Source organism: Myotis myotis, unplaced genomic scaffold, assembly GCF_014108235.1.
Source record: "Myotis myotis isolate mMyoMyo1 unplaced genomic scaffold, mMyoMyo1.p scaffold_m19_p_14, whole genome shotgun sequence".
Classification (NCBI taxonomy): Eukaryota; Metazoa; Chordata; class Mammalia; order Chiroptera; family Vespertilionidae; genus Myotis; species Myotis myotis.
This window is the reverse complement of record NW_023416318.1, coordinates 19,568,074-19,586,481: the sequence shown is the minus strand read 5'-3', so window position 1 is coordinate 19,586,481 and position 18,408 is coordinate 19,568,074. Positions and strand designations below refer to the sequence as shown.

Genomic DNA, 18,408 nt, shown 5'->3' with positions numbered 1-18,408 from the left:
TTGAATCTGTAGACGTGACAGAACAGACTTTGTCACTAATAATTCTCCCCACCCTGGTATCCTTCCTGTGGGTGAACCTTGGTTTCCTCTTCTGTCAATGAGGTGGCTGGAGTAGAGGAGCTTATACTTAAAAGAAGCTCATCTACTGGTAAAGATATTCTTGTAGCTTCTTTCTGGTAATGAAACTGGATTACGCTCTGAGTGTGCATTTTGTGTGCATGTTACAGAGAAAACAAAGGGTGAGATGGTTCGGTTTGTGGCCAACACGTGTTTTTTGCACAGGTGACAACCTTTCCTCTCTGAGGCAAGAGAGCTGGGCTCCGGACCACTTCTGCACTAACCTGCAGCAGGCCGAGGGACTGCTGGGTGCCCTTCACTTCAGGCTGTGGTGCTGGAAGGGAGGGGAATGAAAAGGCAGCATTTTCTCTGTGTAAACAGCTCTGCCAAAGGGTTTGCCTGGACTTGTTTGTGATTAGCCAGTTTGAGCCCTGCCACTCTGTCATTCTTTTTTTTTTTTTTAATATATTTTATTGATTTTTTACAGAGAGGAAGGGAGAGAGATAGAGAGTTAGAAACATCGATGAGAGAGAAACATCGATCAGCTGCCTCCTGCACATCTCCCACTGGGGATGTGCCCGCAACCCAGGTACATGCCCTCGACCGGAATTGAACCTGTGACCTTTCAGTCTGCAGGCCGACGCTCTATCCACTGAGCCAAACCGGTTTCGGCCAATCTGTCATTCTTGAGTGTGGATAAACACCTAACACCTCTGTAGGGATGTCACCCGTGGTAAGGAAGGCACTGCGTTACCAACCAGGACCTCTGGGTGCCTGAAAGCAGGGAACAGTTCTCAACCTGCAATTTTATCTCTATTACTAGAGGCCCGATGCATGAAATTCGTGCAAGGGCCCTGGCCCCCAGCCGCTGCGGCTTTGTCTGGAAGGAAGGATGTCTGGAAGGAAGAATGTCCGGAAGGACATCAGTTTAATTAGCATATTACGCTTTTATTATTATAGATTCCCTTTGCATGCTGATTAAGCTTTAGAATTGTCTATATCTTCTGGGTATCCACAAATGTAATGATTTTAGCTCCTAAATTATTATTATTATTATTTTTTAAAATATATCTTTATTGATTTCAGAGAGGAAGGGAGAGGGAAAGAGTGATGGAAACATCAATGATGAGAGAGAATCATTGATTGGCTGCCTCCTGCACGTCCCCTACAGGGGATCAAGCCCAAAACCTGGGCATGTGCCCTTGACCAGATTCGAACCTGGGACCCTTCAGTCTGCAGGCTGCCGCTCTATCCACTGAGCCAAGCCAGCTAGGGCCCTAAATTATTTTTTTAAGTGCAGCTTCTTGAAATTCTCTTTGAGTGACATTTTGTGGAAGAAAGAGTAAGAGCTTAGACTTGGGGTCGGGGCCCAAGGTCGAAGTGCCGGCTCCACAGGGATTAGCTCTGTGATCCCAGACTGGTTGCTTCACATTTTGAAGCTTGTGAAGATTAAATGAGATGGAAACATCCCAACGTAGAAAAATGGGCAAAGGTGATGGGGAGTAGGAAAATCAGGAAGGAAGCATATAAAGAGAGGGTGCAAATTAAAGTAGGAGGTACCTTTTTTGTAAAGATTATAAAGGACAATGTCCACAGTCAATGTGGACAGCTCCATGCTCGTGGGTGTACAGTGTGAAGACCAATCAGTCTGGCCTTTCTTTTTGCTTGGGGGATAGAAGGGGAAGGGAGGGGAGTTATTTGATTATATTCTAAATGACTTTAAAAAATTGTGTTCTCTTTGTAATTTTTCCAAAGGAAATATAAGATAGGAAAAAGATACACGTGAGGTTGTTCATTGTTTGTTGTTGTTGGTTTTTTTAATTATAGGGAAAACTAGAGGCCTGATGCACGAAATTCATGCACCTATAGGGTCCCTAGGCCTGGGAAAATCCCTTCTTCCTGCAGCACCCTCTTCAGAGCCCTCAACTTACAGAAGGCAAAAGAAAAGGATTTGAAGGGTTCCTATCCCTCCTGCTTCCTGGTGTATTGAGTGCATGTCTTTAGGCTCCCAGAGAGCCTGCTGCTTTTCCTGCACTCCAAAGTGCCTGCCAGGCACAGCTTTTTCTAGCATTTGGCTGCTCTGGCAGCAGCAGTGGCATGGGGAGCCTGCACCCAGCCCAGGTCACTGCTTCTCTGCACCCTCTCCTAGCCCCATGTGTGTGCACATTGTGAACCCCATGGTCCCAGCCATCTAGTGAGCTGGCCACCCAATATTTGTCCTGAGCAGCGGCCCTGAGCTGCTCCTGAACAAGCCATGCATTGATGTGCTGAGCTCCTGCAGAGAGAGGCCCCTCCAGTTCCAGTTCCAGCAGCACCTTGACTCCCTCTGTGTGCACGATTCCCTCTGCACCCTCATTCTGTCTGCACACCCACAGAGCAGTCTAGGCTCACCTGCATCCCCAGGGTTTGTTTCCCGTAGCCCCCTGATGGGGTGCTGTGTTCCAGGCTTCCTGCCTGCATCCCAGAGGGATGCTTTCCCAGTGAGTGGACCACCTCCGGCCTGGGCCAGGGACTTTATGCCATCGTACCTACTTCAGCAAGCTCCGAATGCCCCTTCTACATTTGTCTTTTTCATGTACTTTTCATCTGTAGGCCTAGAGTTTTAGTGTGTCTTTATAGTTACTCAATTATATTCTTTATACTAAACTTCCCCTGCTTAAATTACTGTTGTTGTTTTTTTTTTGCCTCCTGGTTGGACCCAAATTGAAATGCAACCCATATGAACCAACTGAGCAAACAGAAGAATGAATCAGAAATCTTTTAAGGCAGCGATTTTCAACTGGTGTGCTGCAAGAATTTTAAAAACATGCAATACCTGACTGTCTAGTCAGGGCACTGACTTCTTTTCCCATACATTGTCAAATTTAAAAAAAATGACAATAGCCAACACAACAGTAGCCATCTGGTATGAAGGAATCAATATTATACCTCATTTTCTTGTCAAATCGGCAAAAAATTAATATATTTTCTGATGTGCCACGGAATTTTAGTAATTTGTTTATGTGTGCCAAGAGATTAAAACGATTGAAAATTGCTGTTCTAGAGATTTCTCTGAGGGCTTATCAAAAGCCTGACAGATTACACTTGTTGATACATCAGTCCTGGCACTTGGAGTAGAAACTACCAAGCCATAGCCAGAAGCGACGACCTGTATTGCAGCATTTCTTTCTTAAAATGATTTCCCACCTTAGGTGAGTAGATGTCCCCAAGTTTTACATCTCTATTAGGGGCCTTCCTTCCTTTAGGCATGTTCACCCTGCCCCTGAACTGTCATGGCCTTGGTGGGAGTAACTGTTACTGGAGGTCCTCCCCTCTCCTATTTTGGGAGAGGGTGGAGGAGGGGTTGGCTTGGACCTGCTGCCGGAGCATGATGGAGCCCTCACCTGGAAGCACTGCTGAATCCCTCGCACCTCCATTCCCACACACAGGGTCTGCGCAGTCAACACATCCTCCTGTGTGTTGCCTTTGGTGGATCTGAGGCTGACTGTGGGAGATGAGGGACTGGGCTGTACTTCCCATCCCAGTTTACCTCTTCAAATCTTGCCCCTACCCTCTTCGTCTAGTATGGACTCCCTACGTGTGAAACTCTTATTTCCCTTCACTCGAGAAAGTTCTTTAAATTATTCTATTGTACTTTAGTACTCAAAAAAGGCAAGACAGATTTTTATAAATATATGTATATCATTTACCAACACACATATAAGTGCTTTTGCAGTGTCATCTCTTTAGAGAAAGGTGTGTATATTTAATTAATCCAGTTTCTACTGAGCACCTCTCTATATTCAATGAACTTGACCAGATGACCAAAATTGGTTCAGCAAATGCTGAGTGAGTTTCAGGGCTGTGTGCTGGGGTAACGGTGGTACAATGTGGAGACCTTGCTTGTGGAAGAAGCCCAGGAGTGGATGCCCTAACTCCTGGGAGGTGAGTGCTTCAGCCAGGAGGTGACACGAGCGAATTTGGAAGGAGTAGCAGCTCTCCAAGAAGGCACAGCAGAAGGCAGAGAGAAGCTGGGATTTTCTGGAACAGAAACATGTCTGCTCTGGTTAGAGTCTAAAGTGTGTCTTGTGAAGGTGGGAGGTGTTGGCAGGAGGTGATGTGAAGGGAAGCACAGATCATCATAAAGGGTCCTGGCTGGGACCAGATGGGCATATGAGTTGAGATAATTGGAGGAATAAGGCTGGTCCTCAGGCTGTGACATATCCTTGGGCAGGAGATCTCTTAGAGGGGAAGAAGGGTGAAGCTCTGAGCTCGAGCTCTAGGAGTGGAAAAGAAGAGAGGAGCTCTAGAAGACAGCACTCACTTCCAGCTGAGAATAGCATGTTGAGGGAGCGTAGCGCGTTATGGTGGTCTGACCAAACGGGGGGAGCAGTGTGAGTAGGGATTGTACACACAGGGGACTGAAGACTGAGTGGTTGGGGAGTAGGGCATATTTGGGAGCATGGCAGCAAATGAGGCATTAGGCTTCTGCAGTAGTCAGCAGCAGAGCCTGAATGGAATAGAGGAGAGGTGAGGAGAGGGTGCAAGTGGCCTTATGGAGGTGGGAGCACAAAACTTGGTTCCTGGCTGGATGTGGAGAGCAGGGAGAAGAAGCAGATCAAGGTCATGCTGGGGTGTGCACCCAGGTGCTTGGGAAGTTGATTCATTGCAAATAGGGGTCTGGGAAGAGGGTCTCCCCAAAGCATTTAGAAGCTAATGTCTAGAGCAGTGATGGCGAACCTTTTGAGCTTGGCGTGTCAGCATTTTGAAAAACCCTAACTTAACTCTTGTGCCCTGTCACATATAGAAATTTTTTGATATTTGCAACCATAGCAAAACAAAGACATATTTTTGATATTTATTTTATATATTTAAATGCCATTTAACAAAGAAAAATCAACCAAAAAAATGGTTCGCCATCACTGGTCTAGAATTAGCTGGATTGACTTGTAAGTCTCCTTTTGGAGGTGATATTTAAGGCAGTGGATAGATGGGTTTCTACAAAGAGTAAATTAAAAATTTTTTTTTTCTTTTCATTTACAAAGAGTAAATTTATAAAAGAGGCAGTGAACGACAAAACTTTAGAAACCTACTTTCATTGAGTATTTGGTGGAGAAGTCAAACTTCTGAAGGAGAACTATTGAATGCCCATTGCGTGGCAGACAACAAATTGGTGTGGGAGGTTATATCATCCCTTTTTACAAAGGAGGAAACCAAGGCTCAGAGAGGCCAAACAGTTTGCCTATAGTCACATAGCTATGTGGGTAGCAGAACCAGAACTTAACTTTGGGCTGTCTAACACCAGATGCCAGGCTGACTTTCCAAAGTGAAAATGGATCTGGGATTGTAATCTTTTTACACTGAAGATCTAAAACTCTCGTTAGTTTTACTACAGGCAGGGGCAAGATGGCCTCTGGTAGGGTTAATTCTCTGTTGTTAGCTAAATTTTCTTCTTCCCCTTTTCTGAAAGTTCTATATGCACTTAGTGATCAATTTTATTTTAAATGATGAATATAACTTGAGGAAAATCAGCCATCCTGGGCTTTGGGGGAATTTAATCAATGGGCACCAGAATGTGTCCTGCCAGACACTTGGACGTATAATGTTGCCTGTGGGGATGTGTAGGTGAAGAGATTGATTGTATGTATTTTTCCCTCTTAATTTTGAACATGAAAGATACTAGTAATGACTAGGAACCAAATTCCTTGAATTCAGCTAGTTCTAAGACTTACTGACCAGAAAGCAGTCAGACACATGTTCTTTCTTCAGGCCAGTCTCTGGGTGAGGTTGTGAGGGCAGTCCTGAGGCTCCCTTGCCCCAGGGCTGGCAAGAACGAAGGCCAGGATTCTTGTTCCTATTAAGAAACAAGCTTTCTAGGTATGGCCCAGCTCTCTGGTCCAGCTGAGTTGCTTCATTCGAACCTTATCACCCACTGCTTGCCTTGTGTGCTAGAAGCTGGTTTCTCCCCCGGAACCACTCAGCTGCAATCTGTCCCTGTCTCTGTTCATCTGGGCAGAACCTAGAAAGGGCTGGCAAGGGCCAGGCAACAGATGGGAGCAGCCTGGGAGGAAAGGATTTAGGAAAGCTACTCTGGCCAGGCTCCTGGAGGGTGGGGAGGGCAGGGGGCAGGCAGAATGATGGACAAGTTCTCCAAAGAGTAAGCACGTTTCTTCCACCTTTCTCTCTTTGAGGGTTTGTATGTCAGGCTTGTGCAAGAGAGTTATCTGGAAGCAGGATCCTGTGGACATGGATGCTACTAGCTCAGTCTCCTGTGGTCGAATTGGCTTGGATTTCAAGTCTCCTTGTCTCAGCCTGATTGGATGGGAGATGTGTGGTCATTTTATTGCATGATTGCAAGAAGGTCCTGGTCCTGCCTTTCTCTGATCCTTAATCTTGGTACGTGAGGGCCTGGGTGTGGTTGCTGGCTCTGTCCCTGACTAGCTATTGGTGGCCACCAACCTCACTTACTAGAGCCCCGTGGGGGATGGGAGTCAATCACTGACTCAGCATTTCGTGAGAATGAATCCTTGTGGCTGTCGATGGTCACATTAAAGCATTAAAGCGTCTCCTGACCAGCACTTGGCCTCCGTGATGACAGGGCTTCCAGAAATGGAGGGGACCTTTTGGGATTGTCCTCTTCAGTGCTTCCCAGTGTAGTAGTGTCCGTAATAAAACATTGGGATTGTTTGAACTGCCTATTGGGGAACACAATGAGGTATGTGAGGTGTTTTGCCCAGAACTTGGCCTTAGAGCAGGGGTGGGCAAACTTTTTGACTCGAGGGCCACAATGGGTTCTTAAACTGGACCGGAGGGCCAGAACAAAAGCATGGATGGAGTGTTTGTGTGAACTAATATAAATTCAAAGTAAACATCATTACATAAAAGGGTACGGTCTTTTTTTTTTTTTTTTTAGTTTTATTCATTTCAAACGGGCCAGATCTGGCCCGCGGGCCGTAGTTTGCCCACGGCTGCCTTAGAGTAATCCAGTGATGGCGAACCTTTTGAGCTCGGCGTGTCAGCATTTTGAAAAACCCTAACTTTGGTGCCGTGCCACGTATAGAAATTTTTTTTTTTTTAATATATTTTATTGATTTTTTACAGAGAGGAAGGGAGAGAGATAGAGAGTTAGAAACATCGATGAGAGAGAAACATCGATCAGCTGCCTCCTGCACATCTCCCACTGGGGATATGCCCGCAACCCAGGTACATGCCCCCGACCGGAATCGAACCTGGGACCCTCCAGTCCGCAGGCTGACGCTCTATCCACTGAGCCAAACCGGTTTCGGCTAGAAATTTTTTGATATTTGCAACCTACTATGTAAAACAAATACTTATATTTTTGATATTTATATATTTAAATGTCATTTAACAAAGAAAAAATCAACCAAAAAATGAGTTTGCGTGTCACCTCTGACACGCGTATCATAGGTTCGCCATCACTGGAGTAATCATTCAATGGATGTTACTTATGATTACCACTCTGCCTCCCATATCTAATTTTGACTCATGGTAGTTTTTGTCAGTTAAAATGTACAAAACTTGAAAATGTAATACTCTTAAAGAAGATCAGCCATCGAAAATAAGACTTGCCTCCCTGCAGTTCCTTTAGTCATAATTCTGTGTGGCAGCATTCACTTGCATCATGGTTTAAAACTTGGGTTCTGGAGCCCAATTGCTTGGGTTTGAATCCTGGCTCTGCCATTTACCAGACGTGTGACCTTGGGCAAGTGAAATCCCTTCTGAGACCATCTGCCTCATGGGATTGCTAGGTCCAGGCAGGTACCTGAATATTTATTAAAATAAAACAGATGCGTGCTAGAAGGGTTTAAGAACCCTTTCTAATTGAGGGCTTCAGGCAAATAGCACAGACCCAAGGAGAGGTGTGTAGGGTGCATACAGTGATGGAGTGTCTGTGGCACGGTGAGGCCATGACACAGGCTAGTGACGTGGGCTGCAGAAATGAGAGCCCCGCGTCGGGAATTCTGTGTGATGTGCTCCACACCCGCCCCAGGCGGTCTGGATGTGTGTGGTAGAGGCTGTTCAAGGAGAGAGGTGGTGTAAAGAATGTTAAAGTAGCCTGTAATCCCAGCATCCTGATTAAACTGGTCTTGTTTTTGTGTGGTGTTTTATCTGGATTTTCACATAGTCTCTATTATTTTGTAATCCACTTGCAGCTCTAACAAATATGTTTTTCTGCCTCTGCTTTGCCTTTCTAAATATTTTCATTACAAAATAAAGGAGGAAGTTGTTTTTCACGAAACAAATAAAATCAACTGATGTGTTTTAGGAATTTCAAAACTGTTGGGTCCTTGTTGGGAGACTTTATGCTGAAGCACAAGGTGAAAAGCTAAGGTTGTTCTTTGTCTGGACGTGGGGTTTCCTCCTATTTCTGTTACTCACAGTAAAAATTCCATGTTTTGCAGTGAGGGTTGTATAAAATCTTCCCCAGGGTTGGGGCAAGTTAAGCAATGTAACTTCCTGCTCAAAAAAGGACACGGAATTGGTTTTATGTTTGCAGTGGGAATATTTAGTCAGCTATTCATAGAGCTTTTTCCCAAGATACTTTTATGGGAGGTCACTGCTTTATCCCCCTTTCCATGAACTTGGGTTTGTTGCAGAGCTCTCGTGCAAGGGGCTGTGCCCAGTTCACAAATGAAAGATGACATTTAAGCCTGATGGATAAGTACAACTGAGAATCTTGGTTTTCCCACCCTTCCTTCTTGAGTTGGTTGGGGGAAAGTGCCATTTAGCGAGTAGTGGTAAGAGTTAGCCCCAGCTGCATGCTTGGCAACTTGGACAAGGAAGGCTGGCCCATCCTCAGAAGGGGAGCTGGGAGCTTAATCTAGACCAGTGATGGCGAACCTTTTGAGCTCGGCGTGTCAGCATTTGGAAAAACCCTAACTTAATTCTGGTGCCGTGTCACATATAGAAATTTTTTTGACATTTGCAACCATAGTAAAACAAAGACTTATATTTTTGATATTTATTTTATATATTTAAATGCCATTTAACAAAGAAAAATCAACCAAAAAAATGAGTTTGCGTGTCACCTCTGACACGCGTGTCATAGATTCGCCATCAGACGGTCCCATGTCCCTTTCTTTGGAGAGTCTTTGTAACATCACATGTACCATGACCCCGTGCCTTGGGTCTTTTCAGTCTTGAGCCTTCACTGTTGACCTGCACGTGCCTTGTAGTAAAAGGAGATCCAAAGAGCCCCGGAATGGGAGCTAGGAGGCTGCCATCTCAGCTTTGTCACTTAGCTCTTCTGTAACATTAGGCAGCCCAATGAACTCTCCCTTTGAGCCTCCATTTTGCTTTCTGGTGAAGGGCTATCTTCTCACCTTCCCGCAGGGGGTGCCAGTGCGAAATGGGCAGGGAAATGCTGTGCCAATGGGAATCCTTGAGGAAGCAGAAGGTGAGGGCGATGCTCCTTTGAGAGTTACACAGTTCTTAGTTGAGACGTCATGGGATGTCTTAGATGCGACGTCGTGGCTGGGTCTTGGTTGAGGAAATAAAAGCCTCAGTTGCAGTGGATGAAGTTGTAAACCTTGGCCGAGGTCAGCGAGCCCATGTACTCCTCAAAGTATTCCCAAAAGAAGGATCTGTGCTTTCCATGATAGAAACTCCAAACCATCTCTTCAGGTGGTTCTGGCTGGATCTAGATATCCACGCCCTGCCCCATAGCCTGAAGACACAGCTGGCTCATTCATCTAGTCATCTCACATGGTTTTCACTCTGAATCTTTTTCTAAGAAAATTAACTTAGCAAAGTACTGTGCTTCCCTTTAACCCCCTTAAACTGTCCTTGTAAAACTTCCTCTAGAATTTCAGAAACAGTCTACTGATACTCATATTCTTTTTCTGAGTTGAAAACTTCTGCGAAGTAGTTAGGTATTCATAGTGCATGCTGTTTGTTCCTGAGGCTCCTTCCAAATCTTTTTCCTCATTGTGGTCTTTCTCTGTTCGATATATCTCTCCTGCATTAACGTTTCTCTCTCTCCCACCCTCCCTTACACTCTCTCTAAAAATGAATGGAAAAAATATCCTTGGGTGAGGATTAACAAAAAAAAAACACACAACTTGCCTATAGACTGTTTGTGGCCTTTGATATTTCACTAAAATACCATTTTCATTTCTCTTTTCCTTTTTGCTATAAATAGCAGAGATCTGAAGTATAACACTTAGGGTTTTAAGAAATGTATACACCCATGAAATTCTCATTCCGATCAAGACATACCTTTCCTTGTTGCCATTCTTTCAGCCTGTTCACGCGAAGGGCCTAAAACCTAGAGATTGGAGATACTGGGTTAAGTGCTACTTTAGCTTTAGGAGATGTGTCCCAATTTAGAGAGAATTGTTTATTTTTGAAAAGCGTTTAGTCTCAAATCTGGGAGCCAAAAATAAAAAACGCTTAAAACTATCAATGATTCATTTTCTAAAGAAACGACTAATGCTTTTAACTATAAGAAACACTCATGCAGATACATTCCAAGTGTCCATTTGAGTTCTCTTGTCCTTGCGAGTAAGACCAGTAGCAAAGCGGTTTAAGTTGCCAAAGGTGGACTGGACTTGGACCTCAGTTTGATTGTAAGGTTTGTCCAGAAGCTCATTTGGAAGGAACTGACCTAACAAGGGCTTAGGTGTGAACATTTTGAATTATTCAGGTTGTGTGTGACTTGGGTCCTTTAAAACTGTAATTAAGGAGTAAGAAATGTCTTGTGGTTTTTTACTACCTTCCTTGAAGGAAGTTTAAGAAGGCCTTTTCTTGGTAGTTTAAGAGACACAAGATAGCTTGGGAATTCAGATTGATTAATCTGGGCTATCCAACATGTAATAACTTCACAGCATTCTCAATAAGACAAATACTTCTACCTTGGAACTACTTGTTAGAACCCAGTGAACTTAAAAATCCTCTTACATTAAAAAAGAGTAAACATTACCCTTGATTAAAGAGTAGTCACACAACTTTGTTGTAGAGGTTGGAGAAGAGTGGTTACCATTTGACATACCTCATTGCTCTGGCTGGAATTCCAGCTCTGCCCTTAACACAGTCACCTCTTTAAATCTGTTTCCTCAGGTATAAAATGTAAAAAAAGTAACAATCCCTGCTTCAGAGGCTCACCGTGTCAGACAATGCACAGTGCTTGGGATGCAGTACTACTTTGGGATTCTTTTTTACGGATAAAGTCCCAGTCATAGAGTTAATCTGAAAAGAGAAATGTTTACAGTGTATTGCCATTCCACTTTTGTGGGTTGTCTTTTAATGTCAAGCTTATATCTAAATGGTTGTTCTGGTGTAGGTCACCCATCGCAATAGTGTCAGAACTCTGGAGTTACGTCCCCAGCGAACCACGCCATTACTCTTTGTTCTTCTATTGCCCGTAGACTGAAATCTGTTTGTGGCCTTTGATATTTCACTAAGATGTCATTTTCATTTCTCTTTTCCTTTTTTTTGCTATAAACAGCATGAAATTCTCATTCTGATCAAGACATACATAGTAAATGTCTTTTCTTTTTTCTTTTTTTGGGGTCAATTCTCACCCGAGGATATTTTTTCCATTCATTTTTAGAGGGAGGATGGGAGGGAGGGAGGGAGGGAGGGAGAGAGAGAGAGAGAGAGAGAGATACAAGAGAGACATATTGATTAGCTGCCTCCTGCATGCACCCTGACTGGGGCTGGGATTGAACCCACAACCTTTGGTGCTCGAATTGGAGCTCCAACCGCTAAGCACACTGGCCAGGGCTCATTTCTATACCCTGGAACATTCCCTCCTGCCCCTCCCCAGACAAAACCTCTACCCCTGTCCCTTTCAGACATCTAGGACCTGGGTTAATTTTGCCTTCTTGAGCCTAACATAAATGGAATTTGAGGTCTGTCTTTCACTCATATGGTACTCTTGTTACTAGTAGCAATAGTTTCCTTTTTATTGCTGAGGGTTATTCCATTGTATGAACATACTGACATTTGAAAACCTATTTTTCTGTTGATGGTATATGGGTTGTTCTCAGTTTTTAGAAATTAGGATAAAGCTGGTATGACTCTTGTCATTTGATTTCTCTGAGCACTCAGGGTGGTTAGTGGCTCCTTCACCCCTAGCCCTTCAACTCTGGGCAAGTGTCTTCATCTCTCTGCCTTTGTTTTCTAATCCATGAAATGGTGGGTTGGGAAACAATTCAGGGTTGAGACCACCATTAAAAATAACAATAAAAAAATAAAATCTTGGAGTGAATTCCATGAAACTATACACATTGCCACACCTATAAATACATACAGTTATATGTGTGTGCACATATGTGTACTGGATCACAATATAAAATGTACTTGATATTATGAATTGTGGGCAAATCAATTTGTAGCACATTGATTTGTATGTGTCCTTGTAAGCAAGGAGGTCAAGCACCTGTGAGGTTATTTAGTAAATGCATGTTTCTGCCCTCCGGTGTCTAAAACAGCCATAGTGTTAACAGTCACTGATATACTGCTTCCTATGGGCCAGCCACGGTTTTAAAAGCTTTACATATAAAATCATGTAGCCCTCACACCCATCCTATGAGGTAGAATTCAGTGGTCAGCAAACTGCGGCTCACGAGCCACATGCAGCTCTTTGGCCCCTTGAGTGTGGCTCTTCCACAAAATACCGACTTCTGCGCATGGGCCACGAAGTTTCAATCGCACTGTACGTGCACGTTCCACGTGGTATTTTGTGGAAGAGCCACACTCAAGGGGCCAAAGAGCCACGTGTGGCTCGCGAGCCGCGGTTTGCCGACCACGGAGGTAGATTATTATCTCCATTTTATAGGTGGAGAAGCTGAGACATCAGTTATACCACTGGCCCGAGGTCGCACAGCTAGAATGGTGAGGCCACGATTTGAACCTAGGCCATCCACATCTAGAGTCTGTGCTCTAAACCACTCTTCCAGGGGGAGGTAAAGTCCAAGAGGCAAGTGACATATGTGAGCCAACGCAGATGAGTAATTATTCAATTAATACAATGCTCCTCCCTTCTGTTCCAGATATGAGAAATGAGTGTTGGACGTCGAAGAATAAAGTTGTTGGGTATCCTGATGATGGTAAATGTCTTCATTTATTTGATTGTGGAAGTCTCCAAAAACAGTAACCAAGACAAAAATGGAAAGGGGGAAGTAATTATACCCAAAGAAAAGTTCTGGAAGATATCCACCCCTCCCGTGGCATATTGGAACCGAGAACAAGAGAAGCTGAACAGGAGGTACAATCCCATTTTGAGCATGCTGGCAAACCAGACGGGGGAAGCAGCCGGGTTCTCCAACGTAAGCCATCTGCATTATTGTGAACCTGACCTGAGGGTCACATCTGTAGTCTCAGGTTTCAGCAATTTGCCGGACAGGTTTAAAGACTTTCTGCTGTATTTGAGATGTCGAAATTATTCGCTGCTGATAGATCAACGGGATAAGTGTGCAAAGAAACCCTTCTTACTGCTGGCGATTAAGTCCCTCACTCCACATTTCGCTAGAAGGCAAGCAATTCGGGAATCTTGGGGCAGAGAGACCAGCGTGGGGAACCAAACAGTGGTGCGAGTCTTCTTACTGGGCCAGACCCCCCCGGAGGACAACCACCCCGACCTGTCAGATATGCTGAAATTTGAGAGTGAGAAGCACCAAGACATTCTTATGTGGAACTACAGAGACACCTTCTTCAACTTGTCTCTGAAAGAAGTGCTCTTTCTCAGGTGGGTGAGCACCTCCTGCCCAAATGCCGAGTTCGTTTTCAAGGGCGATGACGATGTTTTTGTGAATACCCATCATATCCTGAATTACTTGAATAGCTTACCCAAGAACAAAGCCAAAGATTTGTTTATCGGTGATGTGATCCACAACGCTGGACCTCATCGGGATAAGAAACTGAAGTACTACATCCCAGAAGTTGTTTACACCGGCGTCTACCCGCCTTACGCCGGGGGAGGTGGGTTCCTGTACTCCGGCCGCCTGGCTCTGAGGCTGTACAATGTAACTGACCAGGTCCTTCTGTACCCCATTGATGATGTTTATACTGGAATGTGCCTTCAGAAACTCGGCCTCGTTCCAGAGAAACACAAAGGCTTCAAGACATTTGATATAGAAGAGAAAAAAAGAAATAACATTTGTTCCTATATAGATTTGATGCTAGTACATAGCAGAAAACCTCAAGAGATGATTGATATTTGGTCTCGATTGCAAAATGCTCATTTAAGTTGCTAAAATGTATACAAACTAAGTTTTGCATAGAAAGACATATCTTGAGTAGTTCCCAGTTGGGTTCTCTCATTAGGGGTAATTTCTGTGTTAAACCATCAAAATTGCCTTCATAAGTAGTAGCTATTTGAGGGCCTCTACACCCTTTGATGTACTTTCTGAAAAAGAAAAGCAGAAGATCATAATGTTTAAAGGAAGCTACAGCAGGATGATTGGTTCTGGTTCTTCCTACTGGCTAGTGGTCATTATTTTCTAATTTACCCCCTTCTTGTCTGAAATCATGTTTTTGGAATTTGACTATATTTTAAGTTATTTTTTATTTGACCTAATATTGTAATATTCCAACTTTGTGTTATAATGAGTGAATTGTCCGCAGTTTAGGTGTTTAGAACCTATTGGCTACAAATGATTTGTTATATATGATTCAATGATTTTTGTGATGATATTTGAATTACATTTATTTTTGTGGAATTTAGACAAATTTTTTAAAATTATCTAGAAAAATGGACCTCTGTTGAAATTTCCTGCCACCCCAACAGTATTTTCTTGCGTTAATATAATCAGTTAATTTTGCAAAACAAAGATCACTGTGTGATCCAGTTTATCTTGCTATGGTCTTATGGTCATAAAGAGATTATGACATGGGAACATAATAACTGCTCTTGTATTTGATTTGCTGGGTGGCATAATAGTTCACTATTTTTAGTATTTGAAAATAATGAGTATGATCCCATAATGACCAACTAAAGATTGAATTGACCCTGGCAGAAATATTATGTTTATGATTTTTTTTTTGTTGTGGACCAGGAAAACATATGTAACTTTTGAACTTTAAGGGAAAAGATTGAAGTTATAGACCTTTTCATGACTGGTTTGTCAGTTTAAAATTCCAGGATTCTATTCTTGCCATATTTTCACATGTTGCTTAGACAGAATTATTCTGAGTAGTAAGTGAGTAGCTTCCCTGTCTCAGTGTAGAAGTGCCTGTGTTTTTATTTATTGTTCAGATCAATGACCAAAAATTTTCTTAAATATATTTTGTGTAATATTTTATTTGTATACAGTGTTGTTGATGAAATATTTAACTAGAGCATGATATTTTAAATGTAATGTGTAACATATGTAAAATAAAGTTGTTATTTTTGAATTTTAAAGTTCATTTTTTTTTGAGAGATATGAATGCTAGAATTGAGAAAATTCTGCCAAACTGTTGCTTGTATATACCATCTTGTAACAATGCTTTCTTGAAAAAATTTTTTGTGTTTATAGAGATGAGGCTTCTTACCAGATGTGATACTTGGAACTGTAAGAAGATAGAAATAAAGTCATTGTATTTTTAATTGTCATGTGTAATAATCTATGAACTTTTTTCGTTTTCCATATTTGGTTACATTTTCCCTAACGAGGCCATTGTTCTCTTCAGAAACTATATTAGTGATATTGAGTGATAACCTTTTCTCTGTATCAATGGGTCATCTATCTTCACATTTAAAATTCTTAAAAGTGCTTTCCCACTTGATTCTGTAAAGAGGAATATGAATATTTATTTATGCTTCCATTTTTAGTAAATATAAAGAATTTAATTAGGAGATAGAGCAGCATTAAAAAAAAACCATTGTATTGTCCTAAACCATGTTCACTTTGGGGTTTGTACCCACAGTGATGCAATGTAGAGGCAGCCTTTACCACTTAAGTTTCGTACTAGACCAGCCATGGGCAAACTATGGCCCACGGGCCGGATTCGGCCCGTTTGAAATGAATAAAACTAAAAAAAAAAAGACCGTACCCTTTTATGTAATGATGTTTACTTTGAATTTATATTAGTTCACACAAACACTCCATCCATGCTTTTGTTCCGGCCCTCCGGTCCAGTTTAAGAACCCATTGTGGCCCTCGAGTCAAAAAGTTTGCCCACCCCTGTACTAGACTCATGTTGAGAAGAAATTGCTAATGGTCAATTAAGAACAATAGAGCCCTGGCCAATTTGGCTCAGTGGATAGAGTGTCAGCCTGCTGGCTGAAGAGTACCGGGTTTGATTCTGCTCAAGGGCGTGTACCTCAGTTGCAGGCTCTGCCCTGGCCTGGGCCCTGGTCGGGGCACATGCAGAGGCAACCAATCGATGTTCCTCTCACATCGATATTTCCCTCTGTCTTTCCCTCTCTGTTTCATTCCCTCTAAAAATCAATGGAAAAATATCCCGGGGTGAGGATTAAAAAAGAAGAAGAAGAAGTAGGCATTTGATGAAGGTCAGAAAACAGAAGGGATCAGTGTTGTGAGGACATTTAGCAGACTGTCTTCTCCTACTGGGAATGTGGAGGCCATATGTGAGCAGTTATGAGGACATAGATACTTAATGTGGGTTTAAGTATTGAAGACTGTAAGCTTGGTCCTTCTAAGGGTTTCATGTGACTGCATCTGACCTTTCCACTGCAGTGGTTGCTAGCACGCCTCCTAGAGAGCAGCATTGCCACATTAGTTTAGAGAAGAGTGATCAAGCTCTCAAACATTCACTGGTCATTGGTCCATAATTTGCACGTGTCTGTATAACTTCACCACACATTTCCAAGTAATGCATTTTTCCTCTGAGGGGAATTTCTTAAATTTTTCTTCTAGGGAATTTTCCTTCACTGATATTTCAAATCCGCAGAAAAAGAAGAGCTGTAGCAGCTTTAGAAATATGTTTAGAGGGCTCCTGAGGGTCTTCCTTGTGCCTCCAGTTGAAGTCCTTGGTGTTGGTGATGTTTGATGGGTGAGATGATCTCTGGCTCTTCTTTATTTGGCAGAAGTTCTTGTGTAGTGGTTACCTGAGCCCACAACACTGGTCATCAGTCTCATGGGCTTTTCAGCAAAGGGATACTTAGGTTTTAGAGCTCTACACTTGCTTTGGTTCAATCAAGGTAGTGATTGGTTCTTAAAGCAATGAAGCCTTCTCTTGGTGCTCCTGAGATGGATTCTCCCCTGAGCCTCCATCTCATGAATGTCAGCATCTAGTTAATTCATTCTCTCAGAACTGCTCAATTCTGTGGCCTCAGTGAAACTGGCACTTGTATTTTTTGTGTGTGTGGCTACTCCCACATCATTTTGATTTTGAGTTTGAAAGTCAAAAGGCTGAGTAAACATTGACAGGGTTTGGACTTTTCATAAACCCAACCAGGCCTTAAGAGGAAAAGATGAAAGAGACCCACATGGCTCATTTCCATCCCTGACTCTGCTTGTACCCATCTCTATTCTTAAGTTAGATGAGGGAGAATGGAAAAGAAGGGCAAGAAGTTGGGAGAATACTTTGAGTCAGACTTGAAAATTGAATCCAGAATTAAAGGCACTCAAAGTGTGACCATCTCCTACTTTAATACCCCTGATTGATAAAGGTCTGGAATCTTAGATGTTCTAGGTTGTCATGGCCCCCTCATGCAGAAAGTGAGAATTCATTTCTTAAAACAAAGGATTTTACTTAGGCCAAAAGTTAGCTTCTCTGTGATTTACCTTCTTATGAAAAATGTCAAGTGAAGTAAAAATTCTTATTTAGAATGAGGAAACAAATACTTTATATGATGGGCTGTACAGATTATTGGATAAATTAAGTTTTTCTTTAATGTTTATTCTATATTGATTTTATTCTCTAAATGCTAGGAACATCTGCCAAATAATCTTGATGAACTTTATTAGCATTAACAATAAATCTGAAAAATTAAACTATTATCCTGACTCATTCAGGTCTCAAAGTAAAATATTAGGAAAGTTGGGGTGTTTTTTTTGGCCATGATATCATATCTTGAAAGATAGAGGCCATGAATGAGGCACTTTTGTCTTTAGGGAGCCCAAAAATTTTTGTCATATTGCATGTGAATTATATTTATTAATTTTAAGATGTGATACTTTTTATATACCACTAAAAAGCTGCCAATTCAGTATGATTTATATCCATTGTATGATGTGCGTCAATTGCAGAGATATTAAAATGTGAAAGGTTATATCTTAGAATACCTGAGGTACAGCATTAGTGTGTATATAGACACAAAAATACACCAATAAGTCAAGGCCCGGTGGTGGAACAAAGGAAAGGTGCTTGTAGCTTCCTGACCGTTGCCCAGCATCAAGGGGATGTGCTTTCATTCTCAAGCAGTAAGCCACATGAACTTACATCCTAACTGTTAGCAAG

The 18,408-nt window shown here is 42.5% G+C and overlaps 2 protein-coding genes across 3 annotated transcripts in view; both read left to right on the top strand.

The window, feature by feature from the left end:
- Nucleotides 1-13,157, top strand: part of COMMD1 (copper metabolism domain containing 1) — a 151,198-nt gene extending 138,041 nt beyond the window's left edge. Inside the window, exon 4 of the mRNA XM_036334408.1 lies at nt 13,053-13,157. The gene's annotated coding sequence lies outside the window, so the exon portion shown is untranslated. The remainder of the gene's footprint in view (nt 1-13,052) is intronic.
- Nucleotides 1-15,595, top strand: part of B3GNT2 (UDP-GlcNAc:betaGal beta-1,3-N-acetylglucosaminyltransferase 2) — a 30,063-nt gene extending 14,468 nt beyond the window's left edge. The window contains exons 1-2 of one of the 2 annotated variants that reach the window (XM_036334403.1): nt 12,839-12,965; nt 13,053-15,595. In XM_036334403.1, coding sequence (XP_036190296.1) covers nt 13,062-14,255 — 1,194 coding nt within the window. In that variant the 5' untranslated portion in view covers nt 12,839-12,965; nt 13,053-13,061 and the 3' untranslated portion in view covers nt 14,256-15,595. Of the gene's footprint in view, nt 1-12,838; nt 12,966-13,052 lie in introns of those variants that run through there. The other variant, XM_036334402.1, reaches the window with a different exon arrangement.
- Nucleotides 15,596-18,408: the final 2,813 nt, after the last annotated feature.